General features: G+C 39.8%; 1 protein-coding gene across 4 annotated transcripts in view; it reads right to left on the bottom strand.

Moving 5' to 3' along the window:
* Positions 1-26,604, bottom strand: part of LOC122808806 (alpha-2-macroglobulin-like) — a 2,637,399-nt gene that overhangs the window by 582,767 nt on the left and 2,028,028 nt on the right. For all 4 annotated transcript variants that reach the window (XM_044079865.1, XM_044079862.1, XM_044079863.1 and 1 more), the window contains exon 24: positions 16,977-17,153. In XM_044079865.1, the coding sequence (XP_043935800.1) occupies positions 16,977-17,153 (177 nt within the window). The remainder of the gene's footprint in view (positions 1-16,976; positions 17,154-26,604) is intronic.

The raw sequence follows: 26,604 nt of genomic DNA, 5'->3' as shown, positions 1-26,604 counted from the left end.
CAGTCCTCCCTCTACTCTTAAATCAGACCCAAAGAAATTCTGGAGCTCTATTAAAAAGACTATTCATCCAGGAAACCCTTCCTCTCCTAACCCATGTCCCAATGCAACACCTGAAGACATAGCCAATAAATTTAACAATAATTTTATAAACTCAATAACCGCCATAATAAACCCCCCCCCCCAGAAACAACACTAGCACCCCCACAAACTCTATACCTCTTCCAAACTCTCCTAACTCCTTCTCTCTAAAAGCAGTATCAACTATCTAAAGTTATTACTCTCTAAACTTAAACCTTGCTCCCTATCTGTTGACAAGCTACCCTCTTACTTCCTGCAGATTGCCTCTGAAACTCTTGCTTAACCTGTATCCATCTTAATCAACCAATCCATTTCTGAATCCTATGTCCCCACTGTTTGGAAGAATTTCTTTACTCTACCCATTTACAAAGAGGGCAACTCCTCAGACATATCCAACTTCCGACCGATTGCCATACTCTCTCCACTCTCAAAAATCCTAGAGAAATGCATTCACAAGCAGATAATGCATTACCTTCACCAGGAAAACCTTCTCACACCCACACAGCATGGTTTCTGTCCAAGGCATAGTACAACTACTGCATTCATATCATTCATCAACATAGTCTCCCTAGCTTGTGATAACAATAAACTTGTCTCATGCCTATTCCTTGACCTTTCTAAAGCCTTTGACAGTGTCTCTCACCACTCCTCCTACATAAACTCACTAACTTACATTTCTCTCCCCCTACAATCTCCTGGTTCTCCAGCTATCTCTCAACCCACCAGCAATCAGTTAAATGGCTCTCTGCACTATCCTCCCCTCTCACTGTACAAATATGAGTCCCCCAAGGGTCCATACTTGGACCACTACTCTTTAATATTTTCACCAACTTGCTCTACTATTCTTGTCCCCAGTCATCTCTTGTGCAATATGCTGATGACTCACCTTTTATAACCATTGCTGACAACCCAACTGACCTCCACTCAGCTACCCAGGCATCCTTCCACACCACTGAGACTTGGCTTAGTGATAACAAACTAATAGTTAATCCAAAAAAACTAAGCTCCTACTCTTCCTCCCTAAAACATCACCACACTCAAAAGTACATTTACTATCTTATCCTGCAACAACACTAGAGTCTCAGCTGAATCTAATACTAAATTGTTAGGTGTTACAATAGATGATCAACTTAAGTTTGATCTCCATATTACTAACTTGGTAAAAAGAACTCATCAGAAACTTGGACACCTTTTCCGTACCAAGAAATTTTTAACTAACACTGCCTGAATAACTCTCTCCCAGGCTTTATTACTCCCAACACTCCTGTACAGCTGCCACATATTCACAAACCTAAGTTCTACACTTATTTCCAAGTTTGAAACTACCTATAATAAGATTGCCAGATTTGCAGCTAACCAAACCTACATGTCACACCACTGCTTAGCACTACAGCAACTAGACTGGCTAGAATTCCCTCAGCTGCTCCAACTATACCAACTACAAATCATCCACTCTATCCTCTATCTACCCTCCTTCTGCCCCAGCCTCTCCACTATCATATCCAAATATTCCCCTGCTAGGATGCTACACAGCTCAAATCAAGAATTATTAGACATCTACAAACCCAAAACCAAAATAGGCTGCCTTCTCTATAACTATAACCCAGCTATATCCTGGAACCAACTCCCCTTGGAAATAAAATCCCTCCAGCATAGCAAAAGTTTCAAATTAGCCACAAGGAAATACCTAAAAACAAAATGGTCTTGCCACTGTAGACAACCACCCTGAAACCACAATTCTTTCTCCTATTTCACCACCTCACTCTTAATGTATCTCTAACACTATTCCCCTGCCTCTTCTACCTCTTCCCTTCCTCTATCTCCAACCACTCTTAATTCTTACAGTCTCAAAACAACCTACCTGTCTAGTCTGTCTCCTATACTCTACCTCCCCTACATCTCCTACTAGCCATTCCTACTTTCTTGTTTCCAAACTCTTATACAACTAGATCCTACCCACTTTAAATAAGCATCTGCCTAACTATTAACTAATTTTGCTCTAAGCAGCTAAAATAATATTGTAACTAGTCACATTTTCTTCTGCTAATTGTTTAAAACCTTGTTTGTAACAACTCACATACTTGTCTGCCAGTTGTTAATACTCTGTATAATTGAATTGCCTGAGGAGATTTTTTTTCTCTCCAGGTCCCTGCTTGCAAGATCCTATAGCTGATTGTTACTACTATGTTACTAAAATTTAATAAATTGTTTTCTAATCCAGAGGAGCTTTTCTCCCCAGGTCTCTGTTAAAAATGAGCCAAAAGCTCAGCCAGACTAACCCGGTTAACAAATGTAAAATAAATAAATAAATGGATAGCCAACTGGCTCATGTACAGGACATGTAGCTAAAATGGGTGAATCCAGATCCAGCAAGAGGCCAGTTACTAGTGGTGTGCCACACGGCTTAGTGCTAGACCTCTCCTGTTCGGAATATACTTCTGTGAAGTCAAGGCTAATGTGGAAGACCTCTGGATGACAAAGTTTGCCAATAACTGCAAGCTGAAGGCAATCACTGAATCCCCCCAACAGTGTATATATCCTTCAGAAGGGCCTAGATCAGACAAATGATTGGTGCCACAACCATGACCTCCCACTTTGGAAGTCAGATACCCTGCAAATTTCAACATCAATACCACACCCCTAAAAGTAGACTCAGGTGTGAGAGATCTAGATAGATAGATAGTAGTCTGAACTTTGACTGCCATGTGCCCACAGTAGTGAGGAAGTCCATATATGTGGCACAACTTATAAGTAAATGTATGGCATCCAGATCCAGGGAAATTATAGTCTCACTGTGCTCTGCCCTCATTTAACTAATAATCAGGTACAATGTGCTATTTGGCATATTCTTGGCTAGGCACTTACAGCAGCTGGAATGACCTCAGAGGTTCCTCACAAAGACAATACAGGGTGTAAACAACATGTCCTATGTAGACAGACTAGCAGCCCTATCCCTTTACTTTGTCTCCTATCTATAAACAAAAGATGCTGGACAGACAGATCTGTGTCTCTGAGATAGCCCCTTCTTTAGAACATGTTTCCTATTCATATTAAGCAGAGCCCTTTCCTGGCCCCCTTCAAAAGCAGTTTGGATCAATGGATCCATCCATCCCCAACCCCTTTTCCCATTTTTTGTACATGGGGTTGGGGTGTCACTTCAGCAGTGACAATCATTTAGAGGGGAGGTTTACACCATGGGGTGGCTAGCCCTGTCACATTAGTTCATCAGTACAACCCACTCACACTTAGGGCCAGTTTAGAGTACCCAATCCACCTGCTGCATGTCTTTAGAATGTGGGAGAAAACCAGAGGACCCAGAGGAAACCCACATGAACACAAGGAGGACATGCAGACTCCACCCAAAAGGCACCCCAGCTGAGAATCGAACCAGAGAACCTCTTGGGGAATCCGAAATTCACAAATGGGGTAGTTGCTATGTCCCTTACAGACAGGGGTAATCTATAAAATACTCAAAACCTAGGCAAAAATCCATGCAATCCTCTTGCCCCTAGAGGAAATATATTTGGTACTATCCGGTTATACTGGCAAGGCTTGTAAGGGCTCTTAAGCCATTAGCCTAGTAATCTCCTATGAACTTATGAAACTATATAAGACTACATAAGGTAACAACTTGTTTATCTGCTATTATCATCTTGGTATGCAAACAACTACTGTTAAAATGAAAACTTCTTTCATAACTAACCCAGCTTGTAAACAATGTAAGCTACTTCTCTGTTGTGTCAAATACACATCTAGCTCAAAAACAGTATATAAATAAATCACGATTTACAGAATAGTAACCTCACTTAAGATGTAAGAAATTATAAAACCAGTGTCTTCCTCGAACTTTTGGGGACATTCAGAAATAATGCATTGCACAATCCTGTTTCAATTAGCAAGAAACACACAGCAGTCTTAATGGATATCACCCATGCAAACACAGCACTCTGGCAGAATGGGTAATGTAAATTATCTATATGCTCTGCCTCTGAGCCATTTTGAACTCAAGAAACATCTTTCAGCAGCATATACTCTTGTAAAAGACTCTCAAAATTTTATTCAACAACTGTCAGAGTTGTCCACCTCAAACAGTTATAAGGACTTTGTCTTTTCCACCTTAGACGTAGATTCTTTATTTACAGTGATTCCTTATGAGTATGGATTCACACAAGTTAAAAATTTTTTTCTTGAGTTTTCAGATTTTACACAGGTTAAAATTAATGTGATATGTGAGCTCTTGACACTTGTCATAGTTAATAACGTTTTAATTTTTCAGCAACATTTCCAACAAATGAAATGTGTGGCAATGGGTACCCTTGCAGCCAACACCTATGCCAACACTGTCATGATTCAATGGGAGAGATCCCACTTATTTAATGACATGAACCCCTACAGATCTAGAATATTGTTCCATAAATAATTTGTGGATGACCTCTTCCTTATTTGGTAAGGGTCTGAATCTGAGTTTACAGAATTTCATTCATTCATCACTGGAACCACTAACTTTCGGCATTTTAAGATGACTATCTCCCTTCATAATTTTACTTCCTAGACATATCATTAAGTAAAAATAAGCTCTCACAAATAAATACCTCAATATATACAAAATAAATACAAACAATTATTTACACAGGACCAGCATGCATCCACCACTCATTTATAAAAATAAAGTACAAAATCAGTGTTTAAGGATAGCCAGGCGTATTACTGAAGAGATGAAGATGGATTTACAATTGCATATTACAGCATGTGAATTTAAGGAAAGAGGATATAAGTCATGCACAGTAGACAGTATACAAAAGGATATTTTAAATGTGACACAATATCCAGACCTTTTTTCAATGGTTCAGGAAATGAACATCCTAACAAATGCAGGTTCACTATGACCTATAATAGTAGCACTCCTAAAATAATAAAAAAAAATATATTGAGATATTGGCCAATTTTATTGGGAATACCAGAACTACACACAACAGTCAGTGAGCAACCATCTTTCGGTTATAAAAGATCCAACTAATCCAAAAAATATGCTTTGTTATAAAGAACAAACAACTACTCATTTTCTTTTTCAAAGTAATAGGCACAGAACATTTACTTGCAATAACTGTGTCGACTGTAGTTCTATAAATACAAAAAAGACCATTTCACATTCAGTGATGCATAAACCTTTAACTATCTTAGCATATGGCAATTGCAATTCCAAGAATTTTATTTAGCAACCTGCAGTAAATGTCCGGCTTATAATATAGGAAAACCTAATAGGAAGCTTAAGGAAAGAATAAGTCAACATCTATCAGAGATCAAGAGGCAAATTTTAACTAACTCACTATATAAACATACAAACAAAACAGATCCAACTCATTCTTTTAAATTTCTTATTTCAAAAATTATTTTACAACCCCATGGGGGGGATATTAAACTCCTAACTGAACAAGAAGAGCTCCGATGGATCCTCATATTTAAATTACATATCCCTCCAGGAATAAATGACACCATTGCTATTAAGCTCCATTTAAAACATCTCCATAACCAGATACATTGACTTCATTAATTATACACTTTTCATGTTTTTAACATTTATAATATAACTTTATCATCATACTCTACAACCGCAAACTCAATGCATTTTAGGCATCCATTTTTTATGAAACCATTACATTCTTTGGTGCTTAGATACTAAGCGAAAAAAAAGTTATGTCTTAGCATAACATTCCATCTGAGTTGTTGATCTTCTTCCAGTCATCACTGATGGGTTCGGTTCCGCGCCCTCGGAACCGAGTCAGCCTAATACCAAGCTCTCGTACACCAAAACCTATCGAGCTACGCTGCTACCCATGATGCCCTTCTCCCAGTTACCTCAAATTGAGTTTGCATGCAGCATACAGAAGAAAAAAAAACAGAGGCCATTTCTGCACAGAAACCCTGAAACACCACAAGGACCTAGAAGATCCACCAGGAGCCTTTGGTGGGGGACGGAGGGAGGGTATGATGATTGGAAGCAGATCAAGAACTCAGATGGAATGTTATAGTAAGACATAACTTCTTTATCTGAAGTTGTTAATCTTCTTCCCATTCATCACTGATAGGACAGAATCCCTCGCTACTTGGAGAACCTGGGTGGCCCTTATGGAAGAACATTCCTAAGAACCATTGAGCCGAAGGCCACTCTTCCCCTGGAGACCAAATCCAATTTGTAATGTTTGATGAGAGTACGGGGTTTAGCCCAAATGGCTGCTGCGCAAATGTCATCCATGTAAGCTCTGGAGTGAAAAGCAATGGAAGTTGTGATGGCTCTCTTTGAATGAGCTTTGATATGAACAGGTTTAGATTCATTCACTAAGGAGTATGAAAAGGTAATACAATCTCTGAGCCATTCTGATAAAGTAACTTTTGATATGGCACATTCCATCCTTGGACCAGAAAAGGAGATGAAAAGTTGATCCGACTTGCGGAAAGATTTAGTTCTGTCCAAGAAGAAATGTAGTCGTCTATGTACGTCCAATGAATGTAGACAGTTTTCTCCCTTGTTGGAACAATTTGGAAATAACACAGGGAGTTCAATGGACTGGTTAATAGAGAAGTCAGACACCACCTTGGGGAGAAAAGCTGGATTAGTACGGAAAGATACTCTGTCTTTATGGAAGACTAGATAAAGGCTCTTGATGCATAAGGCTTGTAACTCAGATATCCATCTGGCTGATGCAACCGCTACCAAAACAGAGATTTCCATGATAGGAATTTAAGGTCACATGTTGCAGCAGGCTCAAAGGGGGGTAGAGAGAGAGACTGTAATACCACAGAGAGATTCCTTCTCTACAGGTTGCCTGATAGGGAATCTGCTATGGAAACCTCCCTTGAGAAAAGTCTTGCAAAGGCAGGTGGAGATAAGAGGAATGCGATCTGAGCTTTTATGAACATTGGAGATAGCTGCTAAGTGGACTCGAATAGTAGAAGCTGATGCCCTATCGTCAAACAACTCGGAAAGGTATTGAAGTATAACAGCTGTATGAGTTGAAAAAGGGTCTAGCATCTGCTTATTAGACCAGATAGCGAACCTTTTCCACTTTTCTCTGTAGGGTTTCCTGGTGGATGGTTTATGGGAGGACAGAATAATATCGCAAACAGGTTAGGAGAGGGTTTCCTGCCTGGCGACTAATGGACATGGAGAAACCAAGCTGTCAGCTTGAGAGTGGACAGATTTGGGGGAGTCAACCTTTGGGGGTGAGAGATTAGGTCCTGATGAGTGTCCAGGATCCAAGGAGGTTGTAATAGGTGAGGCCGGAGGAAGGGTAACCATATTTGCTGAGTCCAGAAAGTGGCAATGAGGATCACTTTGCATCTCAACCAAACTGCTTTCTTTAGAAATAGGGGTATCAAAGGTATTGGAGGATAAGCATAGAGGAGACACATGGGCCAATCGTGAGTCAAAGCATCTCTCTGTGATTCCCCGTCTGGGGGCAAAAGGGCAAAGAAGCTGCTGCATTTGTTGCTTGATGGGGAAGCAAAAAGACTGCAGCAAGACTGGCCCCAATGGCTGAAAATTTCTGCCATCATGTTCGGGTTGAGAGACCACTCATGTGGAAGGAAGATGCATCTTCTCAGCCTGTCTGCAATCACGTTGGAACTCCCCGGGATATGCATTGCTATAAGAAAGCAGCTGGAAGCTATCAACCAATGCCAAATTCCATGGCCTCTTGACAAAGGGTGTAGGATTTGGTCCCTCCTTGTTTGTTTATGTATCAGACTACAAACATCTTGTCTGACTGGATTGCAATTGTTCCCGACAGAAAGAGTGGATGAAGTGTCTGCAACGCTAACAGCAGCCCTCTTAACTCCAGGATGTTGATATGCAAGTTGGCCTCCAAGCTGGACCACGTGCCTTGGACTGTCTTTCCCTGAAAATGGCCCCCCCACCCAATCAGGGAAGCATCCGTGGTCACCGTGGCGTTGAGTTGAGGAGTCTGGAAGGGGCAGCACCAAAGATTTTCGTCTGCTCTTATCCACCAATGAAAATATTGCTTGCAGGAATTGGTGATGAGGATCTGTGAGTTTAGAGGATGAAGATTGGACATCCACTGGGACAAAATGAGCAATTGTAACAGTCTCATATGCAATCTTGCCAGGGGAACAATTGGGATGGCTGCCGCCATAGACCCCAGAGCCTGTAGAACTTCCCTTGTTGACACCTTCCTTTGACAGAGTATCACTTGTACTTGTAATCTTAACCTCTGAAGTCTGTGAGGTGGGAGAGAGACCTGGCTTGTTTGAGTATTGAATACTGCTCCTATAAATTCCAGTTGTTGGGTAGACTGGATTTTTCCCAGTGTACTGTGATGCTCAGAAACTCCACCAGTGCTAGAGTGTAGCGGAAGGCCATGATCAGTAGATGCTTGGTAGGGGCAGAGAGGAGACAGTCATTTAAATATGGAAACACCTGCAATCCCTGAAGTCTCAGATGAGCTGTTACCACTGCTAGGAATTTTGTGAACACTCCGGGGGCTGGCAAGAGACCGAATGGCAGGGCTTTGAATTGGTAATGACTGTCTCCCAGCCGGAAGCGTAGGAGACTCCTGGAGTGCTTGTCCATTTTGATGTGGTAATACACATCCTGGAGGTCTATCAAGCACATCCACACACCCTCCCGAAGAAACGGGAGAATGGATTGTATCGTGACCATGCGGAATTTGGTTTGCACCACTGATTTGTTTAGTTGGCTGAGATCCAAAATGGGTCTCCAGTCCCCGGTCTTTTTTGGCACCAAAAAGAATCTTGAATAGAAACCGGATCTACACTGGTCTAGGGGGACTTGTTGGATTACTCATTTTTGACACAGCTTTCTTATCTCTGAAACTGCCTCTTCCCTTTGACTGGGTGGAACATCGGAAAGGCATTTTGGACGTCTTGGGTAAGATATTAGAGGGATGTAATAACCTCAGGAAATGATTTGCTGCACTCGCTGATCATTTGTAATAGAGTGTCAGGCAGTTTAGTGCAGAGAAAAACAAGACCTGACTGCTTCCAGAGGAAAGCAATTGGGCAGCGCTTCAGGAGCACCAAGGTCGTCCAGAGAAAGAATCCCTGGAGTCCTGGTTTCGGGGACCCCCTCTGCCCCTAAAGAGGCATCTTCCACTACTGGAACCCCCTATGCTTCTGGGAGAATCCTCACCACGTGCACTGCGGAAAGGACCTTGAGATATTTTGTGCCATATCTTTCCATTCCTCTGGTTCCTGGAGAAAGAGCGCTGAGGTTTGGAAAAATGTAGGCCAACGGCAGACAAGGTTTTTCCACCTTGTTCGCACCTGGCTAGTGTGTCCTTCACTTTAGAACCAAACAAACCAGATGGGCCGATAGGGGCATTCAAGAAGGAAGACTTGAAAGAGTCCGCGAGATCACAAATGCGCATCCAGGTGTGGCATCTCATAACTACACCTGCTCCCGCAGCTCTAGCTGCCCCTTCGGTTGCATGGGATTGCAACCTCATGGACGAGTTGGAGATCGACTCTAGGATTGCAAGAAGAGAAGCAAATGTCACATGTCCCATCAGAAACCTGACCTGCGAGGGTTCCAGAGACTTCGGAGATGAGATCCCTTTGGAGCCTCGTAAAATGTGCCAAGTAATTCAGAGACCTGACTGCAAAGGTTGCTGAAGCAAAGACTCACTTCCCTAATCTGTCCACCACCCGGGACTCTCTGTTGGGTGGGAGGACAGTAAGACTTTCCTCCGCAAGGTACTTTTTTGTGGCGGCCGCCACCACCATAGCATCTACTGGCAAGCCTCTAGACTAATGGGGCTGTTCCTCTGGTGGGGAAATGATCTTGTCCAGTCTCTGGGGAATGGCCTCAACGGAATCAGGGTTCTACCACACACGGTGCATGATGAGCTGGACTAACTCATCCACAGGTGGGGTCACCCAAGAAGTAGAGGGCCGAGAGAGGAAAGCCTGCTGGAAGATGGACTCCTTCGAGGAAGGATTGGAGGGCTTCCACTCACCCCTCTGCTTCAATATTTCCAGGATGTCTCCAAAGGAGATGTCATCAGGGGGTGACCATGGGGACCCTTCTCCATCATCGTAATCCATATCGTCAGTGAGAGACTCCTCCAGGGAGTCCAGGTGTTTCCTCTTACACGCCTTCTTCTGAGAGGGTTCTTCAGTGGGAACATCTGAAGAAGACTCGGAAGGGAGATTACTCTGGACAGCAGCTACCAGAGGATTGTACTCTCGGTGTCCTGGTGGGGTGGCCCGTGATAGCTGTAGCTTAGAGGGAGTAAAGGCAAGATCTGATGTAGGAGGAGCGCTTCCAGAAGCAAGCACCCTCACCATTACCCGGAAAGCCAGTCCACCCGAAGAGGAATGGGAGCCCGGAACCGAGGAAGACAACCTCAGAACTGGGGTCACAGCCCGCTCCGCGCGGCACGCTCCCGGGAACAGAGCCTCAAGCAAAATTAGGGTGAGTGTCGCCCACCCGGATCCAAAGATGGAACCGTACTGGGAGCCGTGGGTTCCACCCCCCCAACCATGAGATTGAGGAAGGGACAGTTCCAAAAAAACCGAAACCCAAAGCGGGGGCTTCAGAGCCTCAGAGAGAGTCACTGTCGGCGCTGAGGAAAGGATTCCCACCAAGGACATTGGAACTATGGGCCTCGGAACCGAAGGATACAAGGGAGGAGAATAAGTGGGAGTCATGGGGGCAATAGACCCAAAACCCGGAGTGGGATGGGTTTTTGGAAAATTTGTAATCCCTCTGGCTGTCAACAGCTGATCAAACAGGCGCACCACATCCAATTCTGATAGACTCTTGGTGGACCTTACCAACACTCCAAAGGGGCAGTCAGGTCGGTCCAAAAAAGGCCTATAAACTTGTCCTGAGAACAGGTCCAAAGACGGGGAGTACTGGGTCCGTGGTGTAGGAAAAGTCGGCACTGAGGATTCCAACTTGGAAACAGGTAGAAGGGGCACTATTGGTCCTGAGAAAGGGCTTGGAGCTGAGGGAATAGCTGGAGTGGAAGTCATTATCGCCTCCGAGGAGATAGTCAGGACCGACTTTGGTGCGGTAAGGGGTGAGGTCGGTGCCGAAGTTACGGAAGGCAGTAATGATGAAGCCGGAGTTGTTACCACACTTGGAACTGTAGAGGTCAGTGCCAAGGGCGGTGCTGATGTAGAAGTCATAGTAATGTTCACAGAGGCCACTGGAGCTGAGCTCGGAACCGAAATGGTCGGAGCCGTGGGAGCGACCTTATGCTCCATAGAAGACTTGTGGGCCTTATGTTTGTGGGACTTACCCTTATCACCAGCTGGTGAAGAGGGCTCAGAATGAGGACGTTTCTTGTCCTTCAATGGAGGGGTTGAGACCTCCGACACAGAAAGGGCCTCTGAAAAAGGTGAAGAAAGCAGGCCTTTCAAAATAAGCTTATTTTTTTCTTTCATTCAGTGTCTGCTGACTGAAACTAAGACAAATCTGGCAAGGAGGTTTTACAGACAAGTGGGAAACCCCCAGACAATAGACACAATCCTCATGTAAGTCATTGTTGGGGAGTTTGCCATTGCAGGAAGTGCAATGTTTGAACCCCAAAGTCCCTTTTTTCCAGACATATCCAGTAGACAATCCAACAAATCCAAAAAAGTTATAGAAGTAGAAGAGAGAAAGAAATACCAACGATGGTATTAAGAGTACCATGAGGGTACAGAAAGGATGTTTACCAACGATGGTAAGGGAAAGATACCCATGAGTAGAGCTAGGTATAGATAACAAGGTAGAAAAGAGTTAGAACAGGAAAAAATTTTTTAGAATACAATAAATTTTATAAAATACAACACTTAGCTGGAGAGCTCAGTGAAACGCTGCTATATGGCTGTGTGGCAAACGAGATCTGAGGTAACTGGGAGAAGGGCATTGTGGGTAGTAGCTTAGCTCAAGAGTTTTTGGTGTACGTGAGCTTGGTATTAGGCCGACTCGGTTCCAAGGGCTCAGAAATGAACCCATTAGTGATGAATAGGAATAAGATTAACAACTTCAGATTATGTGATTTTTTTTTTATATCGTGACTTTTTAATATCATGTGACTTGTTATATCATGTGACTGATTTACCTATTTAAGCATTCTAGTTTCCTAATTTAGTATTACATGCCTGGGGAAGCCTGCTAAGGTGAAAGTGTACTGCTATTGCACTAGCTTGGTCTGGAGTTTTATGCGTGGTTTGGAATTTTATACTTTTGTCAGCCTTCTTGGATTTTATTTTTCATATCTTGGATTTTACAGAACTCTATGTGAAGTGTTTTCAACTATGGAATTCATTAAAGATACTTTTATGCTGCTCATAGCTTAGGACACTGTTTTTTTTTTAATTTGACTGTTTTGTACAATGCCTGACGTCACCACACTAATACTGATTATTTACATAGTAATCTCCTATGAACTTATGAAACTATATAAGACTACATATGGATCTACTTGTTTATCTGCTATCATCTTGGTATGTAAGCTACTTCTGTGTTGGGTCAAATGCACAATAAACCAAGCTCAAAAGTATACAAATAAATCAAGATGTACAGAATAGTATCTTCACTTAAAATATCAAAAAATATAAAACCAGTGTCTTCCTTGAACTTTTGAGGCATTCAGAAATAATAATGCATTGCACAATTTTTTTTCAAGTAGCAAGTAGCACACAGCAGTCTTACTGGACATCACCACATGCAAATACAGCAGTCTAGCAGCATGGGTAACATAAATTATCCATATGGTCTGTCTCTGAGCCATACATCCTGATCAGAATAACATGGTAGAGTGATTCTAAAATAACTTCTACTGCACTGTTATAGTAGGGAAGCAAAGAGAAAGTACTTCAGCTTTTTACAGCATAAACCCATTGTTGCTTAAAGCAGAAAAGGGGCTGTTACTGTCACAGCAGGTAAGTATTGCGAGGTTTTGTGTGTGTGTGTGTGTGTGTGTGTGTGTGTGTGTGTGTGTGTGTGTGTGTGTGTGTGCTTACACACTTGTATCTGTAAGTGTCTCTGCAATAGCTATTGCGAGGGTTGGTAAAGTGAACAATTAAAGCAGCTAAGATGTGTTCGTGTTCAAGTCAGAGCTATGCAAATAAGTCACTAATAAGCTTTTGCTCAGTTCATCTCTGTCTCTGTCTTCCTTTTTATTGCTGTAATGCTACTAGAGCTCACCTTCAAAGCTCTAATAGTGCTATGGTGATAATTTCTCTGAATACCCACATCAATATAATTTCCCATCCTGGTTTGTATGTAATCAAACATAGTTATCTATTGTACAAATCAAAAATGGCATCTGCATAGGAATCTCAGATGTTTCCGTACATGCACTATTATTTCAGTCACATCCTTCACTACCTATATAAGAAAATTTCTCATTTCCTATGCATTTAACCTATTCTACTTTAACTGAATATCAAGAGCATGATACTTGTATTTGAATTTGTGCAAACTGTATCTTTTGTCTTGTTCCAGGTCTTTTTACTTATACCTACATTTCATCACACTAATCGTTTCTCACTTTTGACATACTAATTCACTTGTAGTTGTTCTGTGTGAACTACCTCTCTAATTGTATATTAAATACATACATATTGTCTTGATAACTGTAACTGTAGTTCTGTCCAATTTAGCTTTTCAACTGTAGTGCTATTAGATAGCAATCTCTGCCTTATGTTAGAATTTGAGAATTTGTACCACATACAGCAGTTCCATACAGATTTTAATACAGGATCTATAACTTGAGTTCTCTTGGTTTAGAGCTGATTACCACAATTTATTTAATTATTAATTTATTTATTTATTTGACATTTGTTTACTGGGAATGTCTGACAGGGTCAGAAAAACCCATTTTCAATGAAGGCCTTGGCAGAAAGTTACAACAGATAAGTACAACTTTTATATATATAATATAAAGTATCATCTTTATACAGATAACAAAAAGTTGATAAGTTACAATCTTTATACAAATAAAAAGTTGAAATGTTACAGTCATATATAGAGATGTAAATATTAGGCTTAATACAAGCAGAGACAAACTGTCTGAGTTACAGGTGAATAGGTACATTGATATGAGGTAGATGGTAAGTATTAAAGTGATTGGTAAAAATATGCAAGTAGAGACAGGTAGAGAGTAGATGAAAGTTGTAGAATTTTCAGATCTGGTGAAGAGATTAGCCTGGATCAGATCAGGGGCACAGCCAGGAGTTGAGCATCTGTTATTTCACTACTGATTTAAAGACAAGTAGATTAGTAGTAATTCTCACAGTAAAATGGAAGAGAGTTCCGAGACTTTGTCTAGCTGTCTTTGATGGTTTGTATATAGAGACAAGGTCTTTGTCTGCAGACCTAAGTGTTCTGCTTGGTATGTATGGGGTAATTATTTTGTTTAGTGCTGAGCAGGCTTTGGTATTGTTGACCATGTTGTGGAATGTTATAAGTTGTGTATAAAGCAGGTAGTTGGGGAATTCTAGCCAGTTTAGTTTTTTTAGTGACAAACAGTGATGGGCTCTAGTTTTAGAGTTGGTGGCAAACTTGGCCACTTTATTGTAGCACTGTTGCATTTTAGATCTAGAGGAGCTCTGTAAATCGGTTACTACTAGAGCTCTGTAAAGCAGAGAAGGTATTACGACAGTTTTGGGAAGGGGATTTTGGAAGAAGAGATTAGTGTGTGTTTGATTCTCTAAAGTGAACTGAGTTTCTGGTGGGTTTTCTTTATATTTTGTTGGATATGAAGATCAAGCCAAAGGTGATCCTCTATGACTACACAGAGTAACTTGGTGTGGTGGACGATTTCAATGGTGGTGTTTTCAGCAGAGAGAATTTTTGAAGTTGTTTAGATTGGTAGCACATACAGTTCTTTGGTTTTAAGAGAAGCAGTTTACTTTTCTTGGATTGGGGAATAGCTGGCAGTTGGTAATCCAAGATTCGACAGTAGAGAAACTTTGTATGAAAAATAAAACAGCAACTCAAAAGGAGACCAGCAAATACTGGAATTCATTGCACTTGATATCTGCTCTACTCTTTTCGAAACATTTTTTACATCAGAAGCACTTCCTTACACACTTACTATTTAAATATACTAACCTCAGGATTGATGTACCTATACAGTGATCTAAGACTTAAAAAGTGCAAACTCTTTCCTTGTACTTTTAATATCCCTGTTCCAAGGATCACATCCTCGGAATTTCAAAAGGACCCCAGTTAAGGCTAATAACCATTTTTATTGTCAAGACTCAGACTGAGGAGTCCCAAAATGTGGATACCAAATGAATGAAAATCTGGACTTGCATATACTAAATCCAAGACTGCGATTTCTCAGAATATTCCCTTTTCCCAAGAAAGGGTGATAAAGTTGGTATATGTATATGTATATATATATATATATATATATATATATATATATATATATATATATATATATATAAAATATATATATATAATATATATATATATATATGTATATAAAATGTGTAATGTTGGTGTTTTTGGTTAGATAGGGTTCCAGGTTTTTTATGGACTTTGGATATGGTTTGTGGTATATGTTTGTCAAACTTTAGGTTTTGGTGAAGTATTACACCAAGAAGTTTAGCTTGTGATACTGAGGAGATTTGTGTGTTACTGGCAGAACTGACAGGGAAAAGAGCAGAAGAGTCAATAGTTTTGGTAGGTGGAAAAGCATGAGTTGAGTCTTTTTGAGGTTAACTATTAGCTGTGAGTTTTTTAACCAGTTTTCGATATTGGAGAAGGCCTCTTGGGTTTTAGTCTGGAGTGTTTGGAGTGTGGGGGCTGAGCAGATCATTGTAGTATCATTTGCATATTGGACTATTGTATCTTGCTGCACATTAATTAATATTAATATTAATTAATATTGTATATTAATGCACATTAACAGGCTTCTGCTTCTGCTGTAACTTGATTACTTTGATTATTTGATTCAGTGGATTACTTTGTATATAAAATTATGTCAGATAAATTTATTGTTTGCTTTTGGTCCAGTCAGTAGCTGAAAATGATCCAGTGACCCATTCACTTACCTTATTAACAAAAAGATAAATAAAATAAAAATAATCTCTGTTGCAGACCTGATGCTGATTGTTCATTAGTATGATCTCAGCCCTTCTCCCCATTCCCCCTCTGCTGCTGGAATATTCCTTGCATAAGTACTTTGCAGATTCAGGGAAAGGAAAGTAGACATATATTTTCAGAATAACATACACAAATAAGTAGAATTATGTATATACGTTTAATCCCTCTGAAAAGAGTTTTTTTCTTAATTCTTTATCTGTAATATGAAAAAACAACTTACAAAATTTAGCACCTATAATTATATATTTAAAGAGGGAATAAAGAAAGAACTGTAAATTTGCTGTCATTTATTAAAACTATTTGGTGAAGATGCAGTGGTCTTTTTGATCAAATCGGTTATGCAACAACTGTGATAGCAGATAAGGAATTATAAGCGTGAGAACAATATAAATCAGCAAAGTCTGCAGTTTACCTTGTACTTTTTGAAATTATGCAGTTCCTCACTTATTTTTTAAACACTGTTTCAAAAAAATTCAGACATTTACATTTGAGGGATTAACAAATCAGATATGCCATGAATGCCACTTGTCAGAAGAAAAACCTGATATGTCACTTTGCCCCTTTGTTGGTCTGCCTGTCTGTCTAATCCCCTCTCCCTCTGTTTCCTACTCAAACATACACGTATGCATATACACACACACATGCACATACAAAATATCAAAAATAAAACCTCATCAAACATTAATGTGTTCTTACAGTTTTCAAGTTTTAGCCCCTTCAGTCTACTGATCTTTTATAAACATACAGTACCAAAATGATGAAAATACTCAGGATTGTGAGGGACAAAAAATGAGAATTCATCACTTACCACTTTGTAGGAAATGGATGGCCTTCTCCTTGATCTCATCTGTCACTTGATTGGTGTTTTTTAAATAGTCCATAATGAAGATGTTAGGCACAAAATTCACCATGTTCTGTTCTCCACACCCATATGGCATGGCAAGTAACTTGTCAAGGTTCTGCATTGCTGTTCCCATGATGTCACCTAGAGAACAAGCACTCAAAATGTTAAAGAAGGAGAAATCAACATTCACATTTCTTACAAATATCTTTGTGATGCACACAGGACAGATTTATAGAAAAAATATAAAATGCAATGAAAAATGTCTTTAGGTTTTCAGAATTCACAATTTCAAAAACAGTAAGTAGGAAATAAGCAGAAACTAACTTATATTCTATGTAAGTTGTTAACAGCACAGGGAAGGGAAGAAAGCCCTCTCAGCCCTTCTTATACCTCCTGAATGCAGAAAAACAGGAAAGGCAAGTGATGACGTCTTTTGGCTACCTTGCTTTTGTTCAGGTTTACTACTTCAGGGAGAAAAAGATAAATTATATATAGCTGGAGGAGGGATGGATTGAATTACATGGACTAGAAATAACAATAAAATCCAGTCACGAAAGTTTATTCCCCTGGTGCCTCGGCAAAAGTCTTTTCAAGGGAATAAACTTTTGTGACTGGATTTTATTATTTATTTATTTATTTGTTATTAAGTATAAACATCTAAAATTGCTGGCTGTTGTTTTAATGACCTTTGACCTTCTAATTTTCAAAAGGATCCATAGACAGGAACATTGACAGAAGGAAATGTGTGATATGGCTCCAATTTTCAGATGGTTAATGGAATAACAGCAGGCTCAATGCTGCTGCTAATGTTTCGTAGAAGTCACTTGCACACTTCAGACTTAATTGCTACTAGGTATGCCGAACATTATTTATTTATTTACCTTTCTTTGTTTATCGGGAAAGTCCGAGTGGGATAAAAGTCTTTTTCGGTGCAGGCACAGGCAGAAAAGCTTCACATTTAACAGCAGTTATGACACATATACGTATAACTATAAAGATATAGGGGAGCGCTTTATAATCTCGAAATACTGAAATGTCGAATTTCAGTATTTCGAGACTATAAAGCAGAATGTTTACAATGGCGAAAGTTCCTAATCATGAATTTGCGGTTATGACCTTACGCTACGTAATGTCCGGGATTGTGTGTTGATGGTGTGCAGTGCCGTGTGTGGATCTAGGTGTTATGTCAGGTAAGTGAGTGTTTTGTAAGGGTTTTGAGTGGGAGTTAGAGTGTATGTGAGTGCTGATATGTTTGATGTGTGTGTGAGGGACTGGAGAATGTGCATGTGTGAGACTGCTTTTGTTTCATGTTTGTGCGATCTTGGAGTTAGTGTATATAAGTAGGGGGTGTGGGGGGGTATGAGTTGTGTATGTGTGTAGTTTTGTTTGTTTATGTTGTGATGTTGGTGTTGTGGTGTATGTATGGTATAGTGTGTGCGGTTTGTTCGGTGTTTTGAATTTCGTAGTTTTGTTGTTTCAGTGTTTTGTGAATTTGGTTTCATGGTCTCGAGATACTAAAATTCGATATTTCAGTATTTTGAGATTATGAAGTGAATCCAGATATAGATATATAGGAGGGGGTGCTGAAAAGTTCTAAGCCCAACCAAGAAGGGAATGACGTGTAGCCATGAAACTTACAAGTTATTCAATATATTCTCCCTGAAGTTCAACACACTCTTGGTACATTGTGTCTGAAGTTTCTGCAGCCCTTCCAAAAAACTCTGATGTCTGGTCACTGAAATACTGTTCCGCTGATGCAATCACATCAGAATCACTCAAAAGTTGTTGCCCTTTCAAGCTCTCTTTTTAAGGTTTGGATGCAGGAAATAGTCAAATGGAGTAAGATCTGGTGAGTAAGGTGGATAGTCTATGCACTCATCCTCACTTTCATCAAAACATCCATCGTTTTGCCAGCCTTGTGAACAAGTGCATTGTCTCGCAAAAAGAGAACTACTTTCCACAGCTTCTCTCTCCTTTTTTCTTTCAATGCCTCCTTTAATCAGCACAGCAAGTTACAGTAATATCCTTGGAAGATAGACTGTCATTATAACACCTTCCTGATCCAAAAACACTGTGGCCATGACCTTTCCTGCTGACTTTTGGGTCTTGAACTTCTTTGGCTTAGGTGAACCTGAGTGCTGCCATTGCATGGACTGTTGTTTTGTCTCAGGATCATAGTAGTGTAACCATGTTTCATCAATAGTAATTAGTCATTCCAAAAAGTTGGCACCAGCTCGGCAAAAATGCTGCAAAATCTACTTGGAAGTGACCGCTCAATGTCTTTTCTCATTGGCATTCAAACATTTGGGCACGCACTTAGCTGACAGCTTCTGCATACCCAGCTGCTCATGGAGTATAAACCAAACTTGTTCCCTGGATATCTGTAGTGTCTCAGCAATTATTTTAGCTGATATTCGCCGATCTTCCAAAATCAGGTCATGGACACGGACAACAATTTCAGGAGTTGACACCGTTTGAGGCCTCCCAGACCTTGCTGCATCTTCGGTCTTGAAATCTCCACAATGAAAGTTTGCTCACCACTTCTTCACAGTTGAGTAAGAAGGGCACTTGTCCTTCAAGGTTTGCATCATACATTCATAGATTTCCTTTAGAGTTTTCTTCTACAGGAATAGGACCTTCAAGACAGCTCGGAGTTCCACATTTGAAAATTCCACACTTCGTTGACAAGCTTCAATCAATAATTTGAAACAATGTCAAAACATAGCATTATGATTCTACAAACTGGAATTTTTACAAGATGAAATAACCCTCTTTTCAGCTATATATGCAAAATAATATTCAGAGTTTAGAAAGTTGGTCGGGCTTAGAACATAAATAGATTGATAGAAATATATATAAAATACAGTTACATAATATATGAAGGAATAAAAAATACAGAATACAAAGTGAAGGTTAAATTATACTTTTACAGTGTAGATATATGAAAGAAGAAAGTATTACATTAGCTTGCATAAACATTATTTAGAAACAAAGCATGTACATATAAACAGTAATAAAAATAAAAAAGCGAGCCACCAAGGCAGTATTTGCATGAAACACAAGTTTATTTATTTTATTTTTATTTTTATTTTACATTTGTTGACCGGGATAGTCTGACTGGATGCATGTCCATTTTCAGCGAAGGCCCGGGGAGAAAAGCTTCAAGGGTAAGCAGATACAGCATTACATAATACCAGCATTACATATTACAAACAGACTATTTACAGTGATTACATAAGTAAGCAAGTTAAACAAGTTCCACAGGTTAGAGTTAATCCTGAGCGTAAATCAGGATTAAATTAAATTACACAGTAAGCTGGTTAACAGATTTTTACACATTCTAGAGAGAGTTAGCCAGGCTTGATACATTGACATAGCCAGTTAAGTGCCAAATGTTGTTTGAGTCTAGTTTTAAATTGACCTAAGGTAGAAAGTAAGGTAATATCAGCTCGAAGAGAGTTTCAGGGTCTACTTACAGAGTTTGCAAAGAGAGTCACCGGCTGTGTTATTAATTTTGCTAGTCTGAATTAGTAGTTTGTTAGAGGATTGAAGCGGACTAGGATTGTTATAGGGGGTGATAATATTTTTAAGTGCAGGAGTATCGTCCGGATTATAGAGGATTTTATAGGCCATAATCAGTTGGTTATACTATTTAACATTAAACACTGTCAAAGTAAAACGAACTAAGTGCTTTCGCCAATAAACATGAATTGGCTTCTTCAGAGTCACTCAATTATGATGCAACTTCTTTTATATACTCTAATTACTTAAGCAACTATTCATGATTTTGCTTGCATCAATGAGATAACTCTGACTAAACGTAAAGGCATACTTCCCCTGAATATGTAATGTACACAATAACATGCTGTAAACCACAATAATAAGTACATTCAAGATAAAAATATTAGTAATAGTACTAATAATGAACATAATAATATAAAACATACTTAAAAAATATTTAAAAAATACACTTAAAAATTCAAAACTTAGTTGATCTGTTTGTTGCAGTCAGATGTTTTTACAGTGCACTTAAAATTAAACCTCTGCTGCCCTTTGCTTCAAAAAGGGAGCTATTGAACAATAATCATTTAAACCTGGCTTGCAACAAGCATTTAGTCTCAGTTGCCATTTAGTTTCTCTGGCTTCTAATTCTAGTTCATCATCCCCACCCCTAGAGTCAATCTGTACTCTATCAAAGACAAAGAATCAAAATCTCTTGTGTTTGTGACAAATTGGTGTCTCGCTTTTTTATTTTTATATTTATTTTTATTACTGTTTACAAGTTTTTGAGCCATTTGTCTTGTTTTTTTGTTATAAAGCATGTACATAGCTTGCAAAGGAATACACAGTGTTCATAATTAAATTGAAATAGACACATGTGTGTATATAGTAGGGAGAAATATTACATTGCAAAAGACACTGTTATCTGTTTTACTATGGAAAATATTAGAAAGAGGGGAAAAACATTGATAACATTATCTAGTATGATATGTTAGTAATAGAGCAACCATGAATGCATCATTACATTGAAGACTGAACAGTAAAGTAATTAGGAAAGTGAGAAAGTTGGGGGCCACTTGGACTGTTATAATAAGTATTAGTTTTGGATAGATGAGGATAGACAGTTGGGAAACTGTGACAGGTGGGGGGACAGTGAGATAGTGGTTGGTCTAATTAGAGAGAAAAAGTGAATGACATTAGTGTAGAACATTAGTCTACAACTTGTAATTTGCTGTTTACAGCTTTAGTCGTTACACCAAGGTACTTACTGATGTTCTTGTTCAGACTTTCCTTGGGTCTTGACACAATTTTTTTTTTGTTTGTTTTTACAACAGAGTAGGACAAATGCTCAAAAGCTGACTGTCTTAAAGAGTACAGCTACATGAGCTCAGCAAGACAATGCAAACCTAAGGAGCGGTTGTACTTCTTGCTTACATGATGCAGCACCAGAATACCTGATTGTAATAAAACAGGAGGGCAGGGGAGAAGAGATCCTACCATGCAGGGTGTGGAAATGTCCCCCAACATGCAAATACAAATGATTTGGTGAATTTGTACCATCCTGATTTGTTTTTTGAGTAGGAATTACATTTATCCATCTTGCATTCAACTGGCCCCACAACTCTCAACCTCTTACAGCAAGAAATCTGGACAAAGCTATAAATAAAAGTAGGGCAAAGGCCCCAAAATAAGGACAATTAAAAAAAACTGCTCTCACAAACTTAGAAAGTTAATAGAATAACAGGTTTTGCATTAGCATGAATTTTCTGAAGGATATGGAATCTGAAACTCAAACGTCTGTCATTATTTTCCAACTTCAATCTTTAAACATTTGCCACTAATTTGCCAGAAAACCACAATATTATGAAAAATGCACCAACATTTGAGGCAAAAATCTGGACATTCTGCAAAAATCTGTACAGCTGAGAGGTATGACTAGCCCATCTCTTCCTGCACTGGGGCAACATCCAGCCTTCCATCTGTTTCAGCAAGAGTCCTTTGGCTCATTTCTTGCAAATCCTTTGGCCGATTTCTTGCTTAACTGTCATCTTCTTACTTCCCCCATTTGCTGTCATTACATTCCATATGCCTTCAGTTTTGTTTTCTATTCCCCTCTCCTTTGCTGAAGTTCTTCCTAAGACTCTGCCTGTAATGCCAAACTGTCTACATACAGCAGCTTGGTTGATCTGTCTTCCCAATCTGTTTGATGCAGTAGTCCAGCTCCAGTATGCAGTTACCACATGAGACATTAGGTCCTTGTATGTAGCCTGTACTATTTTTATCAATGTTTCTGGGACTTTGAACCACTACAGGACTGCCCAAATTAGCTTTCTTGGGACCTTATCATATGCTTTCTCCAAGTCTAGAAATGTCCAGTTGGACTCTTACTTCATATCTAGCTTCTTCTCAACTATCTTTCTCACTGCAAACATCAGGTCTATTGTGCTGCATCCTGATCTGAATCTGAATTACTCATCATCCATCTTACTTTCTGCTACTCTGCATATTCCTTTATCGATCACTCTCTCCAGAAATTTCATGGAGTGTAACTGGAGTTCTATATCTCTGTGTAGCCCACAGTTGTGGATGTCCCCTTAGTTCCTATACATTGGCAATAGTATGCTTATTCTCCAGTCAGCTGAGATATGCCTTTCTCTCCATACTGCTATGAGTACCCTCAGGAGCCATTTCTCCCCATCTCACCCAACATCTTAATCATATCTGCTGTGACCTCATCTCAGCCTGTTGATTTCCCCTAACTTCCTTTTCCTTTGTGCTGTTCTTACTTCTTCTAGGGTTGACTCCTCTTCTTTCATTGTATGCTGTGTCTGGGGCAGTACAGCTTTGGTGGGTGTTTTCGTCATTCAGAAGCTGCTGAAAGTACCCCTTCCATCTGCCTTTGATTTCCCATGGATTAGTGAACTGGTTGTTGATGGCATCCCTTATAAAGGGTGTTTACTATCTTTTTTATATTTCTGTCTTTACTTTGCAAACTGATAAGAGTTTCTATGTGTCATTTACTGAGTCACTTTCCATAAGATGGTACAGTGCCTTTGATATACTGATCTTTGGCATTGCAACTCCTCTCTTATCCTCTTTATTAACCAAAGAGTATTTCTTCTTAACCTGGTCCATTGTTTCTGTGTCCCACTTTTTCTTCCAGTCCTTCTTTTGATAACTTCCTGGACAGCTGCATTCCACAACCAGCTTTCCTAAAGTACCTTATTCCCATACCAGTTGTGAGTCACTGTCATTCTTCTTCTTGAGGTGCTACAGCCATGAGCAATTACCTGAGCTCTTGTGCTTTATCTACAACCAACTTTCAGATCTTCAGCCTAGTCTCTGCTGACCTTAGTGCCTTCTCTGACCACTACTTGCAGCTGATTGTGGCAACCAGTGATTTATGCTGTAGGCCAACTGTTTCAGTGGGGATGACTTTGCAATTGCTGATTTTACCCCAGTGGCCTTTCCTTACTAAGAAGAAGTCTACCTAAGTTGTATGTTGGCCACTCATGTCTGTGATCTTGTGACTGTCTCTCTTACTTAACCATGTGTTGGCCGCTATCAAGCCATTTGCCAGACAGAAGTCCTGAATGGCTTCTCCTTTATTCTTGTTACCCCAAGCATGTGAACCAAAGTAGTCATCATATCCTGTTCTGTCTGGTCTAATATGTCCATTCAGGTTACTCATTATCAGCATCAGTACATGTTGTCCCACTTTATCTAACAGGTACTGCAACTGCTGTCTGAATGCGCTCTTTTCCTCACTATCACAACCCTGCTGTGGGGTATAGGCTGAGATTATGAATACTGCCCTATACTTATATTGTAGGCTGACTGGCATGGGTCTATTACTAATTCCTATGACATCCCTCACTGTCTTCTGAAACCTCTCTCTCACCAAAATTCCTATACTATTTCTAGTTTCTCCTCTTCCTGTGTAGTAGACTCTGGACCACAAGCCAAATGGCTTTTCTGCACTGCCCTTACATCTTGTCTGCTGGATATGCAGGATATCCAGCCTCTTCCTTACCATTATATCATCTGTTTCTAAGTTGGATCCTGTCAGTGACCCTACAATTAGTGTAGCAATTCTTAGTGGATACAAGATGGCCAGTAGCTTACTGACCCAGGGCTGCTGTATTTATAATGGTTACTGTGAAAGGTCCCTACTCCAGGCCAGTAATCAAGGAGACATGACGGTCACTAAGAGCAAAGATGGATACACACAGTATATTCAGATGCAGCTCTCTGCAGTAAGTACAATTTCCCTTAAGACCACATAGGGAGCACTCCCCAAACCTGGGCTGGACTTTCTTTCTCTCTCTCTCTCCAGGCCCCAAACAAGACTCCACACTGACCACTTTGGAGATCTGTGTCCCTGTTCCCAGTAGCTGACAAAAACACTTGGATATTTGAGTTTCACACACACATACACTACTTACTAAATCAAGGTAAGCTGATGTGTGCTGAGTGTCTTACCACAGCAAAAGCCAAATGATGTCTCTCTCACTATATCTAACGAATGACTGAATGAATGTTTGTGTGGATGTGTGAGATATATACATATCTCCTATCAGAGATCTTTGCTGTCAGAAATCTTGTCTGTCAGATTCTATGCTGCTGCAAGAGTTCCAAAGAGTTCAGCTGCTGTGAGGGTTCCAAAGAAACTAGATGCTTGTTAGAGGATTAGATCACCTCTGGTCACCTGACTCTTGTACAATACACACAAAGAGCTCTGCTAAGATCTGGCAGCATCTGAAAGCTATAACACAATTTCAAACTTTCTACCCTTCTAGGGTTGTCTGATAAAACATTCACATTTGATCAGTTACAGCAATACAACCTAATAAACATTTACACATTTTTAACACAGGTGACTTTACAAACATATTTTAACACCAGCATCTATAGAAATTAGAGAGACAAACAAATGACAAACTTTTTTTTTACAAAACTCCAGTTGGCTGTGCTGGCATATGTACATATGTACTGCCCTACTCTCCCTGGCACAGACGGCACTACCTCCTAACATCACGGGTACACATTGGCCAACAGGGAAACATACACTCCTTCCACAGTTCGCATGGGTCCGTGGTATACGTTGGAGTAGGCCAGGTCCTCAACTAACCCATGTCCATTTGGTAGCCTTAGTCAATATGACTGTATTAAGTAAAGCCAATTTTTTACACCATCGAGTGGCTGGCCTGACATGGCTTGCAGACTGTGATTTGTATTTTCCTACCTTGAGGATACTGTGCACCACAGCTGATATCCAAACCATTTGGTCTATACAACACTTGCCCCTATAGGGCACCATCTGGAGTCTGTGCTGCTGTCCACAGCTCCATTCATGGGTGAATTGGAGGTAAAAACACTTAGCATGTTTTTAGGAGGTGGGAAGAACCCCAGAGAGACCCAGAGAAAATATGCAAACTCCATACAGACATTGGCTGGAGGTCAGGATCACACTTTGCACCTTGTGCATGGGAGGTGAAGACTTTAACCATTATGCTTACAAGTACTATAAGCTACTTGTGTTGAAGAAAAAATATAAAAAGGATTTCACCTTAACATCAGTGCTTGAGAGGTATATATTCCATGTATCACATTGTTCATAGAAAAAATATAATGTCAATAGCTATGATCAGATCTACTAGAAAAGTGCAGAAAATTTTATCAAAAAAATGGAAATATTTTGCAAAGGCTGCATAAAAATAATGGGATTCAGCACCAAAGTCCAATTCTCCTTAAAGGAACTTTACATTATATGATACAGCTTCAAAAAATCACCTAGATTACTAGACTGTTGTATTACTATATGTGGTTGTTTTCAGTCTGATTTCTTTGTAAACAGCTTGAAGACTAACCTTTATATAAAATATCTTCAAGCTCTCTTGAGCATCAAGCAGTGCATGACATATACATACATACATATACTTACACACACACACACACACATATATAATATATATATATATATATATATATATATATATGGGTCCCATACAGAAAGCCGACAGCTCACAACTCTGACACCCTCCCATATGGCCGACGCCATATGGTCGACATTCAGAATATCAACAATGGG

This window comes from Protopterus annectens, chromosome 8.part0 (assembly GCF_019279795.1).
Source record: "Protopterus annectens isolate FY-2018-M chromosome 8.part0, PAN1.0, whole genome shotgun sequence".
Classification (NCBI taxonomy): Eukaryota; Metazoa; Chordata; order Ceratodontiformes; family Protopteridae; genus Protopterus; species Protopterus annectens.
Note: the sequence above shows the minus strand (reverse complement) of the source record. Positions and strands in the feature narration are given on the sequence as shown.